This window comes from Ostrea edulis, chromosome 2, assembly GCF_947568905.1.
Source record: "Ostrea edulis chromosome 2, xbOstEdul1.1, whole genome shotgun sequence".
Lineage (NCBI taxonomy): Eukaryota > Metazoa > Mollusca > Bivalvia > Ostreida > Ostreidae > Ostrea > Ostrea edulis.
This window is the reverse complement of record NC_079165.1, coordinates 50,087,069-50,102,068: the sequence shown is the minus strand read 5'-3', so window position 1 is coordinate 50,102,068 and position 15,000 is coordinate 50,087,069. Positions and strand designations below refer to the sequence as shown.

The 15,000-nt window shown below is 36.3% G+C and overlaps 1 protein-coding gene across 2 annotated transcripts in view; it reads left to right on the top strand.

Moving 5' to 3' along the window:
• Positions 1 to 15,000, top strand: part of LOC130051773 (homeobox protein Mohawk-like) — a 44,191-nt gene that overhangs the window by 29,183 nt on the left and 8 nt on the right. Inside the window, exons 2-5 of one of the 2 annotated variants that reach the window (XM_056154417.1) lie at positions 30 to 355; positions 6,255 to 6,665; positions 10,594 to 10,651; positions 14,416 to 15,000. The exon at positions 14,416 to 15,000 is cut by the window's right edge and continues 8 nt beyond it. In XM_056154417.1, coding sequence (XP_056010392.1) covers positions 30 to 355; positions 6,255 to 6,665; positions 10,594 to 10,651; positions 14,416 to 14,503 — 883 coding nt within the window. In that variant the 3' untranslated portion in view covers positions 14,504 to 15,000. Of the gene's footprint in view, positions 1 to 29; positions 356 to 6,254; positions 9,600 to 10,593; positions 10,652 to 14,415 lie in introns of those variants that run through there. The other variant, XM_056154416.1, reaches the window with a different exon arrangement.

The window sequence follows — 15,000 nt, the reverse complement described above, 5'->3', positions numbered from 1 at the left end:
ATTTTCTTTTTTCTTTTTTTTTTTTATAGACGTCCCCTTCAGTTAAAACTAAGACAAAAAAGACAGACGATGCAAAACATGACGAGACCCTTAAAACAATGGCTTTGCAAAAACCGAGACAACCCATACCCCTCAAAATTGGAGAAAGAGATCCTCGCCCGCGAATCTCAGATGACCAACACTCAAGTCTCCAACTGGTTCGCCAACGCGAGGAGGAGACTGAAGAATGCCGTGAAAGGGGACAACATCCCGTGGTCCACGCGAGTCAAATTGTATAACAACAGCGTGCCTGGCAACGCCGAGCTGCTCAGCATCAGCTCAGACGATAGCAGCTTGTTTGATTCGGATGATAATGGTAAGAGGGTTAGAAGACTGTTGAATGGGGAAATTCATTGAGATTAGAACATTGCAAGATTAAATAGTAATCCAATTTATGAAATTCTGATATAACGCAAGTTCATTTCGATGTGGACAGTCTTATAATAGACACCGCATTTCCCCGTATACACCTATATGAAGCTGAACATTGATGTCATAGCGTTAATTATGTAAATATGTATGATTAATGTGTCAAAGTACACACAAAGTGTTGAAAATAGACCCCATTAACCAGTTTCTTAACTGAATACTACCAATTTCAATTAAATTCATTTATTCTCATAAGTCAATCAACATGACATAGAAAAATACATAGACAATCACACTAAAATTTATATATACATGCGAGTTGAGGTACATATATACGTATACAATAATGAATGTTACAGTCTGAATTATAATTGGCAAATTGACTTCAACTTGGAGGGTTGATTAAAATCTAGATAAATTCAACAGCAATTTTAAATTCTTAGAAGAAAATAAATCGTGAAATTTTAAAATATTTGGTCTATGATGAAATTTTTGCGGTAAGTACATTTTTCGAAAGTCTTTTAAATTTTCACATGAAAAAATATGATGAAATTCGTCGCCTGTTTCGGGATAACACAAATTACATTTTCTATTTGTCGGGAATAATCATAGCAACTAAAGAACCAGATAAAGAGTTTGCAAAGCTTTTGCAGGGGAAAACGGAGCCAGAAAATTTATACTTGAATTACTTGAAGTCCAAATGTCTCTTTCCCGGGAATGATATAAGATTTGTAAAATAGGGGGTTTGGTGTCACTATCGTTTTATATCCCTGTTCACAAGCCTAAAGCAAGTGATAGATTTCTTCAGTGGCACCCACTGAAGACTTGCTTTAGGCTTGTGAACAGAGTCAACCAGGGATATAAAACGATAGTGACACCAAACCCCCTATTTTAAGCTAATTCAAATGTATGAAATTGGTTTAATTAACTAACTCCTTATTTAAATAATGTTAGAACTATGCAAAAAGAAGTTGCTTTTAAAACACAATATTTTCTCTTTTAAAAATTTACAGGAAAGAAATTTTTTTTGGAGTAATCACAGGTGTATATAATGATTGGGTTCAAAGTGCTAACGTTGTTCTAATCCAGAACAACAACAAAAACACCGACCTTGACAATGACTAATCACACTTTGCCTGATAAAAGATTGATTTCATTCAACGAAACATTCAGTTCAAGAGAGCGAATGATTTTTTTTTTAAATGCAAGGTCATGAAGAATATGACGCAGGTAATTAAGATAAAACAAATTGTACATTTGTACATGAAAATAGGAGTTGCATTTTCTTTTGTCCATATCACAAAGTAAACACGGTAGATATTGATGATAGAGGAGTAAGAATATGCAATAGGCACGGATATAACTTGGTCTAAGTTTATTCTTCGTTAAGTCTATTTCAGTTCACGTGAGGCATGCAATTGCGTAACACAAAAGCTTTGTTGATATAGCTCAGCCTTCACCTCTGAATGATCTTTTTTGTGGAGCAATAATTTTCACTAAGTAAATAAAAAAAATTTACCGACAGGACTTTTCAATGGTTTGTCAAGTTCAAGTGATAAATTGGCTCTTGTTTGGGGAGGGGGTGAGAATACAGGTTGGGCATTGACCTCTGGAGGAACGTAAAACACGTGTGCATGCAAAACATTTTTTTATGAAACTAGTAATGAGATTATTAGAAGTATAGGAATCGGCGAACTGACCAGAGTTCCCGACTCTCGTATGATTGTCAATTTTGCACCTTAATTACCCGAAGGACAATGGACTAATTGATTGACAATGGACAAAATGCCACAGAAATATTCGTGTGTGCGTGCGTGCGTGCGATGATTGATAAATAACGTGTGTATGCTATGACATAGCGAATAGTAGTTAAAATCATTTGACCCGGGAGTAACCTAGAAAAATTTGCACCCCTACAGCAATTAAGCAGGGCAGGGCTTAGCAGTGTTCTTGACTCTACACGTGCTCTGTAGCAGACGATATTTTGAACAGGGAGACTGGCATGACTTATCAAAATAAACTAAAGTTTTCCCGCATTTTTCTACCATTCTGCTCGATCTGTGAGGCACTGAAAGGATATGTTTTTACTTTAACAAAACTTCACCCTAGGAACTCCAAAATGAATTCATTGTTTTATCCATGTCTTTTAAAACATGTAGTTTTTTGATAATGTACACAAATATTGTTATATATGATATACTAATACTTATGATTTTCCTCTTGGTACCTTTCAATTATGGCTGTACAATGGAGGACATGTGCATTGAAGATTATTAAGAAACACTTTGTCCATTATGATATTTGGATACCTACTATCTGTGATTGTCTCTTTTGACATTGTAATGCACACGTAAGAGTCCAGATCGAGAGTAATTTATTAGAGTGATGGTTGATCAATTGGACATTTGTCATTATTGGTGAGAGACAATAGGAGAATGTTGCTTAATCAGACAAACATCATGCTTGACATTATTCGAGAAAAAGTACCGGCAATCCTGCAAAACTCTAAAACAGCGATCAGACTGAACAGTCCTAATGAGTTATTTTTATAAAGTTAACCAATTTTTTAAAGGAATATGTGACTATATATAAATAAAAAATAAAATCTGGATTTACCAATGATATGTGTGAGTAAGTATTTTTTTCCACGTTATACAGTGATTTGATTACATGTTTCCTTTGGTGCAATCCCTCTTATCTAGAACTAGACAAGCATGCTCGTGCAATATGTGAGCCAACATCCGGTGTAAATAATAACAAAAGATAATCACACCCACAAACTGCCAATCTCAAGTTTGAAATACAAATTTAACCCTGCTTCAAATTTTTGAGGCCAAAATTAAAAATTTCATGAGAATTTATATCTAAAATAGATATGGCCAATATATGCACAGTTATGAAGGGAACAAGCATACCCATTTTAAAATTTCAGAACAACAGCTTAATCTTTATTTTTGCAAAATAAGTGCTGCAATCTGAATGTGACCAGAGAATTCATATATTCCACCATTTTCACCGTTTGGCTGCTTTTATACCCAATTGCCGGCCTTTAGTGTGAAACACGTAACAATTCTCAAAATAAGAAAAGTCTTGGCCATTTAAACTGCATGTGGTATGCCGTTGAATACATGTGAATTCAAGAAGGAAAATTAAGGTAGCTCACTACACTAAAGCTTATACTCTTTATGACACTACGTCACAAGATGGCGATTTAAATGTTTTGTGAAATTATTTATATCGATCGATTTGGATGTCTGTCTTCGTAGCTCAGTGGTTAAAGCATTGGGCTGGTGAACCGCAGATCTCAAGTTCAAATCCGCCAGTCTTTTGTTCATATGTGGAAATAATTTTATTTTTTTTGAAAATGTTTTTATCCAAATTTGCATATTTTCTGCCTTTTGGCATATATACTTAATATGTATCTAATATCCTCATATCGTTTATGATTAAATCAATTCGTACTGATTTGAGAAACTATTTTAGGGTGTAGTGAGCCACCTTAAGCTGCAAAGGATAGCCGAGTAAAAAAAAAAAGTAAACAAAGGTTTTCGATCCTGAAAACATTCAGGTGCGTAGCGTTTATTTAAGAGTGAGGTGTAGATACTAAATTTGAAACAATATGTTGTTTAACCTAACCTAGCCAAAAAGGACATGTTGAAGTTTATGTGAATAACAAGGCCAGCTAAGATTAAAAAGGGCTAAACCCGAACATTGGCACAAGGTGTTAAGGGAAAAACATCATCAGGTATACAAACAAATCGTTATACTGTCTTTCTGTCAGATATTTATATTTTACAATAAAGATCTCTAAAAAGTAGTCATAATGCAGATTTTTATTGTAAAATGAAAATATGACAGAAAGACAATACACTGATAGAGAAAGGAATTTGATTTCAGTTAATTTTTTGTAGCTTATTGAAATTGAATATTTTAGACAATAGAGTCATGTGTTTAACCAAATTTTGTAATGTTTTAAGTATGGAGGGATTTGTGAGAACGACTCTACTTAATTTCAAAGTACCCGCAATTTTCTTTAGCAAGGTGGCGTTTCAAGTACTCTAGCTAAAATGTTTTCCATTATTAGATCTTTAAACACATCTCAGGGCCAACGGTCGAAAAATGATATACTTTCTTGCTTTCTCTGTTGAAGTAACGAGAACTTCGCAGGATCGCGAAATAATACCTTCCAGTAATTTCTGATTAGTTTGCATTTACTATCACTAGTAATTAACCACGGTCGGAAAGGTACAGGATGGTTTATGTATTCCATTCGCAATACGTTGACCTTCCGTACATTTCGCCCTCCAGATATCACTTCCGTCGTGAATCACCTTTTTGACCACGTAAAGTATACATCAAGTCGAATGTTAGCTGCAGAACTGTAGCTCTCTGAAAAAATATTTTGACGGAACAGAGAGCTACAGATCCACCCCTTATAAAAACCTTCGATTTACGACGCACAAAAAGCTGCGCACGGTTGAGGCCTTATATCGTTGTATTCTTGAGTTGCTGTCTCATAAATTTAATATCAAAAAATTCTTAACATATTTTCCTACTATACTTGTGTCCAAACATACCTTCAGATATTCATTAAAGCCCCATACGACCTGAAAACTCCCAGCTTCAAAGATTTCGTTTTTTGACGTAGCCATGTTAGATAGCCGGTCAATTCGAATCCCGGTCAATGTCCATACTTGCCCAATAACGTCTAGATGTGAACTAATATTCCCACAAATATTTTAGCTAAATATTTTAAATAATATATCATCCCAGTGCCTTTAAATAATAATTATTCAAATAGCTAAACTCGCGGCAATGCGGCTTTCATTAGTCTGGTCCGGTCTCCATCCCTGCCACACGAGTGTTACGGACTTTTGTAGCATTTTCATTTTGTAGCTTCTTTTACCATTAGAAAAACTATATTTTTTAATTTCTATAAATTATTCGTGTTGATAATAAATGAAGAGCGAATACATAACTTATAACGAATTTTATGAATAGATACCAACAACAACAGGGTTCGAATTGACCGGCTACCTAACATGGCTACGTCAACAAACGAAATCATTTAAATCTGGGAGTTTTGGGGTCGTATGGGGCTTTAATAAATATTTGAAGGTATGTTTGGACACAAGTATAGTAGGAAAATATGAGAATTTTTTGATATTAAATTCATGAGACAGCAACTCAAGAATACAACGATATAAGGCCTCAACCGTGCACAGCTTTTTGTGCGCCATAAATCGAAGGTTTTTATAAGGGATGGTTCTGTATATCTCTGTTCCGTCAAAATATTTTTTCAGAGAGCTACAGTTTTGCAGCTAGTCGAATGTCAACCTACATGTAGTTCGATATTTCTATCGAATCTTCTGACAAATTAATATTTGTATGAGGAATAAAATTTCTTACGCAGCCAGATATAAAGAAATTAAAACCCTGGAAAGGTCGGTTATAGCAACAATGCAACACGCATTGTTTGGGTGGAAATGTCTTGAGGTTTCTAATGACTGCTTTATTCTTGCATGCAATGTAAATTTTTGCTGTTATTTCCCCCCAGCAAATCAATGAATTTAGGTTGAATTAAAGATAATCTTCGATGTCTTCATGCATGAAGATGATATTTTCTAATACTTGCAATTCATCCTGACGGTTTTGAAAAAAAAAATGAACATTGATCTTGGATGCCTAAAAGGAAAGGAGATACAGAACACAAAAGCTTAAGAGCATTTAAAATTGACTGAAATGTATTAAAGTTGATTAGAATTTGCATATTAGAATTCTAACTTTTTCATTATGTATAGCTGCAAGACTACTGAATTTTCATTAATTTTCTTTCTTGTTTGCAGACGATTCATTAACGAACACAGACGAACTGAATCCCGCTCCTGATCAACGAGTTGGATTCAATCCGGTAACAGACGATCCACCGCCTAATGATGATGTTGTTGTTCCCTCTAGATCTCAGACTCCTACCAGCGGATTTTTTCCACCGGGCTTGGAATCTGATTTCCACAAGCCTTTCAGAGAATGCATGTATGGGCCTCAAAGTAAATTTAAACAGACAATTTTACAGCGTTACTTGAGTGACACATGCAACCAGGCTTCTGCCACTCATGTTGACATGGAAATGTCAGCATTCAACAAAACTCGATCTCGGAAACCATCAGGGTCTATAGGATCACGTGACTACGAAGAAATGTCGACGGCTTCTGGATTCTCTTCTGCTGCTGAAAGTCAGTTCTACTACCCGATGGATGGTAAGATGGAAACATTAACGAAAGGGGTGTCATATCTGGGACTTTTAACTCACCTAAGCTCACCCGTCCGTGCGTTCGTCTTTAAACTTTACACATTTTCGACGTCTTCTTTAGAATCACTGGGCCAATGCCAACCAAACTTGGTGCAGAGCATCCTTGGGTGAAGGGGATTCAAAATTGTGCTAATGAAGGGTAATGTCCCCTTTCAAGGGAAGATAATTAAGAAAAGGTAAATATAGGGTGGGGTCTTTTAAATATCTTCCTCTCAAGAACCACTGGGCTAGAAAAGATGAGAAATATATGGAACCTTCCTGACATAGTGTAGATTTTTCATGTCATGGTCCCAGGAGATGGGATAGGGCCACCACAAGGGATCAAAGTTTTACTTATGAATACATAGGAAATAATTTTTAGCTCACCTGAGCTGAAAGTTCAAGTTAGCTTTTCTGATCACCCGTTGTTCGTCGTCTGTCTGTAAACTTTTCATACTTTCGATTTCTTCTCCTGAACCACTGGGCCAATTCCAACCAAAATTGGTACAAATCATCCTTGGGTTAAGGGGTTTCAAGTTTGTTCAAATGAAGGACCATGTCCTCTTCAGAGGGGAGATAATCACAAGAGTGCAAAAATAGGGTGGGGTCATTTAAAAATCTTGCATGCAAATTTATAGGAAAAATCTTTAAAAGTCGTCTTCTCAAGAACCACTGGGCCATAAAAGTAGAGATTTACCTGAAAGCTTCCTGGTACAAAGTAGGTTCACAGAGCTGCTAACCCTCACGATTTTCACCGTTTGAACCGTTCAAGTTTGTTCAGATCATGGCCCCGGAGGTAGGGTGGGGCTACAATAGGGCATGCTGATATATAGGAAATTCATCTTCTCCAGAACTAATGGGTCTATTTCAACCAAACTTGGTACAAATCATCCTTTGGTGAAGGGGATTCAAGGTTGTATAAATGAAGGGCCATACCCCCTTCAAAGGGGAGATAATCGCAAAAATAGGGAGGGTGGCTTAAGAATCTTCTTTTCAATAACCACTGGGCCGGAAAAGCTTCCTGGCATAGTGCAGATTCAAGTTTGTAAAAATCAAGTTTTACATGCGAATGTGTAGGGAAAATCTTTAAATATGGGCCAAAATGACTCAGGTGAGTGATGTAGCCTATATTCCTCTTGTTTAAAAATCATCTTTTCAAGCACAGCATGTATTAATATGGAAACATCAGCAGGTAGTGCGGATTCAAGTTTCATAAAATCGTGGCTCCATGGGGTAGGATAGGACCACGAAAAGGGAATCAAAGTTTTGCAAGGGAATATATGGGGAAATATCTTTAAAAATCTTCTCCTGAAGAACAAGAAGACCATAATTAGTCATATTGATATGCAGGGTAGGTTCAATTCTATTCAAATCATGGCCTCGGGGAGCAGGATGGAGCCTCAATAGGGATCAAAGTTTAATATGGTTTTATATGGGGAAAATCTTCTCAAGAACAACAGGGCCATGATTAGTTATATTCATATGCAAACATCCTCAGGTAGAGCAGAGTCCAGTTTATTCAAATCTTGACCCTGGAAGATAGGATGGGGCCATAATAGGGAATCAAATTTTTACATGGCAATGAATGGAACATTATTTTTCAAAATCTTCTCAAGAAGAATGATAGGACCATAAGTCATATTAACAAGCCAGCATTCTCAGGTAATGCCGATTCAAGTTTTGTTTTCAAATCAATACCCGGGGTAGCTTTAGGCCTCAGTAGAGGATCAAAGTTTCACATGGGAATGCATGGGGAGAAAATTTGAAAATCTTCTTATCAAGAACAGGGCCATCTCTGCAACCCCCCACCCCCACCCCCAAGGCTTTGCCCTGGACTCACTAGGTCCCCAGACATCCAGCAGTTTATATACAATCATCCACAGGCAGTGTGGATTCAAGTTTGGTTTGATGATAGACCCGGGATGTAGGATGGGTTCACATTACGAAATAAAAAAATTGTATGAAATACTTATTTTTAAAAACTCTCTAAAATTAAAATTTTCTTTTCAAGAATCACTGGCTGTTATCAGTTGTATTAATTTCCAAGTATTTTAATGTAATGCAATTTCATATTTGATCAGATATTGGCCCTATGCGCCTAGGGTGGGGGCTAAAACATAGATTCAAAGTTTTACATGAGAATATGTAGGAAATTAAATTTGGAAGAATTCTTTACAAGAGTAGCAGCAGGGACACACTAAATCATATTAATATGCTAGCATTCCCAAGTTGTGTGGATTCAAGTTTTTTATCGCTATCCTGCCTGCCCGTCCATCTGAGCTCATATCTCCTAAACCTTTCATCAGAAATTGATAATAATTGATCACAAATATTCCTTGGGACAAGGACTTAAAGGGTAAAAGTTCTGTGGGAATTAGAGAGTAAACAATCTAAATGTTCTGAAGAATAGCAGGACCAAAATGATTCAGGTGAGCGTTGTGGCCCATGGGCCAATTGTTTCATAAATATTGACCTCAACATCAAAGGTTGCCCATTTAGTTCCACTTGAAATCTGAAAATGACCCCATACATGTATCAATATGCACCTGTTAGGTTTCTTAAGTGAAAGATGACTTTTTGAAGGACTTTTGGAAGGTTATCTCTTCAGATAACGTGTAATGAACTTTATACAAGCATGGGTCAGTAACAAAGATCATCAAGTGAGAAATATCGGATCCTTATCAATACCAGCTTTTGTTTATTTCTCTGAGGTAACTGCTGGTAGTGTATTCAAGTTCAATGAAATGTAAGCTCCAGCACCACCGATTTACACACTAAAGGTGTAGAAAACAATCAAGACATCGCGTATGGAAACGAAATATCTCTTTTTTGTATAACATATGCAGAGTTTGGCAGGTGTTCCCACGATTAATGCGTGAATCATGGAAGTAGATGTAATAGTTAGCGACAGGCTTTATTTGTATAATGTAATGGAGCGACCTTCAAGGGTACAAGTGTCTTCCTGCTAACGTTCCACACTGCTGTGCTGTTTATTTTCAGATTGAGAAACAAGGATAACCCAATACGATTTGTGTGGAGAGGTCTTAGTAAGAAGATGAACATATTTCTAAAGTTGTTTGTCAAAGTTATAATATTTTTGAAAACGCCTTACTCAATTAAAAAGTTGCGAGTTACACATAAATGGCCACATGATGTTTTGCCCATGACGAGCGAGTTCGCACGTGAAATAGTGATTGGGGGGGGGGGGGGGTGAATCTTAATGAGGGCCACTGACGTTTAACTTCCTTATGAAAGCCCCCTGGGTTTTAATTGCTTGATATTGAGAAAATATGGCAATTGCAATACTTCAATGGGTGATTAAATGAGGTCAAGGCCATCACTTGTAGGAAGCACGGTTAAAAATGTACCAACATTTCATTTCCTGCGGCTTATTTTTGCTGTTATGATATATTTTGTCATCACTTGCTGTGTTAACACCTTTGTAATACTTTAATATTTGCATTCGCTGAGGTATACATGTAAAAACTGAATTGCCTAAAGCAAAATTGCTAGTGATGTTAGACTCGATTCAATCTCCGATTCTCGTTTATGCAGAGATGTTTTGTGTGCATATATTTACTCGGCACATTTCCCCCGTGTTTTCATCTTTTTCGTAAGTACATGGCAGTTTCAAAATATACCTCTTCGAAATTTAGCAGAATGTTAGCTTGAGAAATATGCTGAAGAATTATGTATTAATTAAGATAGCTATGGTACTCTTTAAGTCACATTTTCATTGTTGGAAAAGAAAACCCAGCTACTTTGCAGATTGTTCTGTTATCACGAAAAGTGGTTTAGTTATATATGCTGGTTCACGCAAAACACTTGAAAGTTGTATCACAGATTTTCACAGTATACATACATATACATGTATTTAACATTTTCATATCTTTTAGATCCCGTTGATGAATTGGAAGCCGCCGCTAGGAGGCGCAGGATCTCAGGAGATGTAAGGTAATGACGGATTGATGAGAGAATTGTATATAATGTGCTGTGTTACACGTAAGAGTACAACCAACGTGTAATTGCATGTCCAATTTAGTGTGATATGGACGATAAATGTGCAAATTATCTTCAACATAGCCTCAATTGATATCGACCGACGACAAAGGGACAATATCAAAAGTTCATTTCTGACAAAAAACTAAATTCACGTAGTTTTCATCTAGACCTCGACCCTTCATGAAAGTAAACATGGTGAATGTTGATTTAAATCGATTATCAAGTGCAAATAATACTCTTTATTATATGATTGAATAATTTCAAGCTCTCCAAATGGGTGAAATCCAACAAACTAGAAAAAATAGGATATTATATTCACCTGCATGTACCTTCTAGGTGAATAATAACATTTGATTTCTCCAACATCATGCCAAAATCAAAGGGAATTTAAGAATTGATACGATTGGTTATTATTTTTGTGGTTGTCCAGTGAAAACTTGCGTCTCTTATCACTTTTGAATAGGTTTTGCTAATGGAAACATCGCTCGGCCTTTGCCGTCAAGTTGAGATAAAACGGAAAAGGCTGACCATCGTTCCGATGGTAGGTCTTGTGGACGACGTAAAGTAAATCATGACGAGATTTGCGTCGCTTGACGACGTACAATTCGAACGGATTCCCGTCAATAAAGATGCAGAAAACACTTGGAAGACCACAAAAATGGTTGTGAAAATACTTCGAAACTATTCAGTGGAGAAAGGACCTTTTCCCGATTTCGATCCCCACAGAGCAATATTCAAATATTTTGCAGCAACTTCGTCACATACGACAATAAACAATTCATCAAACATTACAATTGATTACACTGAATTTTAAAGGGAAAAGTTCAAAATCTACTCATAGCCATTCGTATCGATCTCTAAAATGTTAATAATTTTATATAATTATATGATCGAATAATCTCGTTGTAATGAATTCTATTGGATTTTGTTGGACTGACTTTGAAAAATGATAAATTGTCGAATAAAAAAACATATTTATTCATCAAATCAAACCAATTGAAACAAAGGAGAAATATTCACTCTCATTCTTTTCACTCCACACACGAAACAATAATTATGAATGTATAAACAAATAACACTGCTAGTATCCGATACTTGTTAGTCACCATATGTAGTTGATTATATTGCGCCGTCATTTTGATTCCACAAATTTACAGGAGTTATTGGTTTTTTGTGCTTTAACATTTTTTGCGGCGGTGGGGGACATGGCTACGTGTAGCAATTTTGTTGATAACTACCGTTTCAATTCTTTTCAAATTTAGTATGAAGCATCTTTTGGACAAGGGGGACATAAATTGTAAATTTCAGGACTCCTGCACCCCGGATCTTTTGGGTGGGCCAAAAACTGTCAAAAATTTAACAATTTTCAAAACTCTTTTTCTCTAGAACCTCACATGTATAAGAAAAACTAAATGCATAGTGATCTAGAGCAGGAAGGCCTCTACCAAATTGCAAATTTAATGATCCCCGGGATAGAGGTTCTGACACCAGGGCGGGGCCAAACTTGGTATATAGTATTTATGTGTAAAACATGTCAAATATAACTTCTTTAATGCTATTGATAAAAAAAATGAAGCTAAATACATGTAGATAATTAGAACGAACAGGTAGCCGTTTGCAAAAATTGTAAATTTGATGATCCTAGGGATAGGGGTTTTGGTATTAAGATGGGGCCAAAATGCTCAGTGATTTGATGTGTTAATAATTGAACAATTTTAGCTTCTTGATAAGTACCATTCCAATTCTTTTGAAATTTGGTATGAAGCATCTTTGGGACAAGTCTGACAGAAATTATAAATTTCAGGACTCCTGGGGCCTTAGGGACGGGGCAAAAACTGCCAGAATTGACCAATTTTCAAAAATCTTCTTCTCTAGAACCCCCACATGTGTCAGAAAAACTAGCTACATAGTGATGTAGAGCAGGAAGGCCTCTACCAAACTTGTAGAGTTTCTGACTCCAGGGTGGGGCCAAACTTGATATATATAGTGTATATGTTAAATAATGTCTTCTTTAATGCTATTGATACTAAATTGAAACTAAATATATCTTTAGAAGGAGTAAGTAGTCAATTTCATGATCCTAGTGGGTTCCAGGGTGGAGCCAAAATTATTATGTGATTATTGTCTTTTATCATTTAAAAAGACTTCTTGAAGTTTGCTGATATGGAATAAAAACTAAATGCATATTTAGGAAAAACAGAAAGGGATGTACCAAAATCGTGAATTTTGCAACTTCAGGGTTTTTTACCCTAGGACAGGTCAAAATTAGTCATTTTACGTTACTGTTACATATGTTATGTAAAGCCTTTCGTCAGTATAGGCTCTTTTAAGAACACATCTCGTTTTATATGTGTACTTCTTCTGAATATTAGAATTTAGCTTAGAGATACAGAACAGGAATTTTCGAGTAGCCCATGGGACTAGTGATACTTTTAACTGATACTAGGGTGACCGATAAGGCCTGTGGGCCTTTAGTTTGTATATAGATTCTTTATGACAAGACTTTGTGATACAATCGTATTTGATCTTGTGACATTGACCCACTTTCTCAAAAACCTGACCTAATCAATATTTCCTGAGCACGGATGCATGTGTTTGCGTCTGTGTTTGAGTTCGTGCGTGCGTCCGTGCATTGACAGTTTTCCAGCTTATGGTATATCGATGCGTTATGTATCAAGTTTTGGCTTTCTTGATATATTTGTGAAAGAATCATGGACCTTGAACTTGGCAAATAATGCCACAAAGCGGGTCCTTTATGTGATGCTTGCCATCACAGTCATGTGTATTTTTTCTTTGAATGACATTTTTTGCCCTGGATGTGACGTAACGCAACGACGCCGTCTTACTGAAATGATAGATAGCGCGTGTTGATATCAATTTCCGTCGATATGGCATCTACCTATGCAGTGTCGGATCCAGAAAATTTTCAAAGCGAGGGTGAGGGGGTGCGACCGAAGTCTGTACCATTTCCGCCCAAGAAAGAGGGGGTTGAAGAAACACAAAATTGCAGTAAATTGCATTATTTCACAGACTCTTGTCTGATTATGTTTCTTAATAGGCGGGCGATAATATCACCATCTATCGTTAATAATGATAATATTGGCTATTGTGGAACAAGTATGCGAATGGGTCTAAAATCTCAGCTGATTTTATGGAAACAAACACAATTAGAGGGACTTCTCTCTATCAGATATTTGAAGTACACACCCTAGGACTTCAGCAGTTGAAAGATTAAGAAATAAATCCCTTTCTATCTTTTTAACAGAACTCAGTACACACCCTTCCGGTATTATTCTTGGTGATGTCCATTGCAAAGTGTTTTATCAACATTGAAACACGTGTGTCCCCATTATCTGTTTATGTGTTGAATAAGATGATGGATTTCGTTAAATTGACATGTAGTTTCTCATGAAGCCATTCAGCTCAGGAATTCCAAAGTAATATATCAAGGGTTTGTGAGAAATATGGGGGATCACAATTGCTAGACTTGGAAAGATGCTGATGTAGTAGCGCATCGATATCGCAATTTTACGTACATCACGTGACAGGCATTAAACCAATCAAAATTGCAGACACATCGTACTAGTACTTGATAATCGGAGCGCTAATTACTATACTATCCATATGCCTTGCTTGTTAGGGTCCCTTTAAGTGGCTCAGACTCTTAACATTTCATGCCAGATGTCTATACTTTTTCATTATTTTCATGTTTACAGACGCCAAGATGATATTCACTGGAAGGAGATCAGCGCTGCCATGGCTTTAACGTCGCTAGCACGCGGAAACCGTTATCCGTACCACTAAATATATTCATACACTTTCTTCGGGATCCTCCTAATATGACGGCCAGTTACCAACCACAGTTATCTCCCCTTGTTCGAAGTAGAGGAGTGTTTTTATTAATGTTAACATTTTTTCCTTAATAATATTATCTCAAATCTTCAGGGACAGAGTTTAATCTTTTTAAGTGTTCAGTGCTTATAGAGTGAACGTTCGGATGCATGTTTTTATTCTGTGATGAGGTTTTAAGTCAAATGGCAAGTACTTGTGTTTCTATGTACAGATATTCCACATATTTTTAATCATTGTTCATAGATATTTTCATTGCCATGGTTACAGTAGTTAGTTGTAAATGTTTACAAGATGATATATTTTAAAACTCCTAATTGTTATATATTATATACATTTCACTTGTACTAGTGTAGTGAGAAGTCGTTTAAATGTCAGGAATGGACGCTGCATCCAGAACAGCGCTGTAAATTGAATGGAGAGGGACATCTAATAATTCTATAAATATATTT